Genomic DNA, 2496 nt, shown 5'->3' on the forward strand with positions numbered 1-2496 from the left:
AGGCCGTTTTTATTAACAGCCGTCTCTCTGATGTTCCATTTGTAGATCACTAAAACATAAAAAATATCATATTCCTAGTTAGAATCAGATTGATTATGTATTAATAATATAGAAAATATGTTTCTTTCTGATCAAAATAATACAAATTACAAACAGTAACAATTTGGAGACCTAAAATTAATCCAGAAAGTTTATTCTAGATGTGAAGAATGTCATCTTGTTAGAAATGTTTTTTTTTCCCAGATATGTGAAAATATCTCTCAAACTAATGCATAGAAATAAAAAGGACATAAAACACCTATATTTTGATGTTTTTTTCCTGTTCAGTCCTCTAACATAGCTGTGTTGTTTTCCAGAATAAACCAGTGATGTTATTTGGACTGGCGGCCATCACTCTGTGCGTGGGTTACCTGGGCTATCTGCACGCTGTGAAAGAAAATGACCAGCAGCTTTATGAAGCCATAGACAGCGAAGGAGAGCGATACATGAAGAGGAAGACTTCTAAATGGGACTGACAGCAATGCACCATCTGACTGAGAATAAATCATGTTATTTTAGACTAAAACAACAAAATAAAATAAAGACACATCCAACCAGTCTAAGGTCTAATGACGTTCCAACTCAAAGATGAACAGGGAAGCATCTGCATCAAGAAGAATTAAGTCTTTTTTTAATCACAATAATGAGGTTTGGCTGGAAGACCAGCTAAAAATGCACATATGTTTTTCCGTAAAAGTTAAAAAAATATCCACTGGACTTGGTTTCCAAGATTTGAAGACGTTTCGCCACCTCTCCAGGAAGCTTTCTGAATTCAAATATATATATGTATATGTATATATATATATATATGTATGTATGTATATATATATATATATGTATGTATGTATATATATATATATATGTTTATACAGATATAAAGTCAATTCAAAAGTCAATTTTTAATCCTAAAGGGGGATTAAATGTTGCAGTAACTCATTTTTTATCCAGGTGTTGATGCTGTAGGCAGGAAGGATCTCCTGTAGAGGTCTGACTTCCACCGGATCTGTAGAACCCTCTGACTGAAGACACTCTGTGGTCATTGTTCTCCATAATCTTCTTCACTTTATGCAGAATTCTTTTCTGTGAAATCATCTGCAGAGGTTCTAGAGGAGTTTCTAGAGCAGAGCCGTCCTTCTTTCTCAGCTGGTTGAGCTTCTTTCAGGCATTACTTCTGATGCTGTTACCCCAGCAGATGATGGAGGAAGAGATCAGAATCTCCATAACATGCTGATAGAAGATCTGCAGCATCTTGCTGCAAACAGAAGGACCTAAGCTTCCTCTATTAGTCCAGTCTGTTCTGTCCTTCCTGTAGACGGCTTCCAGTTGTGTCTCCAGTCCAGTCTGTTGTCCAGGTGAACACTAAGGGATTTCTACTCCTCCTCTTCTTCTCCCAGGATGTTAACAGGATTCAACTTGTTCATGTTTCTTCTGAAATCTCCAATCATCATCTTGTTTTGTTGACCTTCAGGATCAGATGATTGTTTCCACAGCATGCCACAAAGCACTTCATCAGCTCTCAGCTTCTGCTCCATCTTTGATGCTCCACACGGCTGCAGAGTATTTAACCTTTCCTGTTGATTATTTAACTGGCTTGTAGCAGAGCCTGGAGCAGCTTTATGTTCATCCATAGTCTCAACAGATAGATGCGTACCAAATGGTTATTAATCTGAACCGTAAAGAGCTTTCAGAGTGCGGTGAATTCCTCACCAGTATTGGTATTTAAAGTTGGGCATTAAAAGAGTGCATGACATGGTCAGCCTCTAATGATCCACATTTTCTCCAACATCCAGTGTTAAGATTTTTGCATTTACTTGAAGGGGTGTTTATCATGTTTTCCAGCAATCCCCCACTTCCAGTTATAAATATCCTATTTCATCTGATAATATTCTGACTACTGGCTGTTCGTTAGCAACAAATGAAAGAGTGATTCGAGCAGTAATCACAGTCAAACAGATAATTCTGCACATATATGGAATAAATTCACCACAACTTCTGTTCAAAATATAAGAGTTTATTAACAAAATCATTCAGCTTCAAGTCAAACATATTTCAGTTAAAACTCTTTACTACTTTTAAGGTTTGTTGCAGCCAGTGACGTCTTTGAGAGGAAACTCGAAATGATTTATATTCTACGTCTTTCCATTTAGGGTTCATATCTGGGTTCTGCCATTGTTACAAAGGAATAACCTGCGTAATAATGTTCTAAACATGGGATCATTGCACCTCCTTTTCCTTAAGTACAGAGTGTCGATTCTGGGATCAGATTTTAATAGCAGTGCAGGTGGGTCATTATTATGGGATGGAGATGTTGTTAGTGACGGTTATAGTATTTTAAGGAGTCTGATTTCCAGTTAAGTTGGAACTATGTGTTCTGTGTTTCAGGGGAATCACTTGTGTTTCTGTTTAGTTTATAGCCAGATCATTTCCCCACATCAATGAAGAGAGACATTAGCTTCC

At 37.1% G+C, this 2496-nt stretch overlaps 1 protein-coding gene across 1 annotated transcript in view; it reads left to right on the forward strand.

The window, feature by feature from the left end:
* The window catches only part of smim8 (small integral membrane protein 8), a 5449-nt gene extending 4757 nt beyond the window's left edge, over positions 1-692 (forward strand). The window contains exon 2 of the mRNA XM_015390617.1: positions 357-692. Within this exon, the coding sequence (XP_015246103.1) occupies positions 357-515 (159 nt within the window). The 3' untranslated portion in view covers positions 516-692. The remainder of the gene's footprint in view (positions 1-356) is intronic.
* Positions 693-2496: the final 1804 nt, after the last annotated feature.

This window comes from Cyprinodon variegatus, unplaced genomic scaffold, assembly GCF_000732505.1.
Source record: "Cyprinodon variegatus isolate N-32 unplaced genomic scaffold, C_variegatus-1.0 Scaffold506, whole genome shotgun sequence".
Taxonomy (NCBI): Eukaryota; Metazoa; Chordata; class Actinopteri; order Cyprinodontiformes; family Cyprinodontidae; genus Cyprinodon; species Cyprinodon variegatus.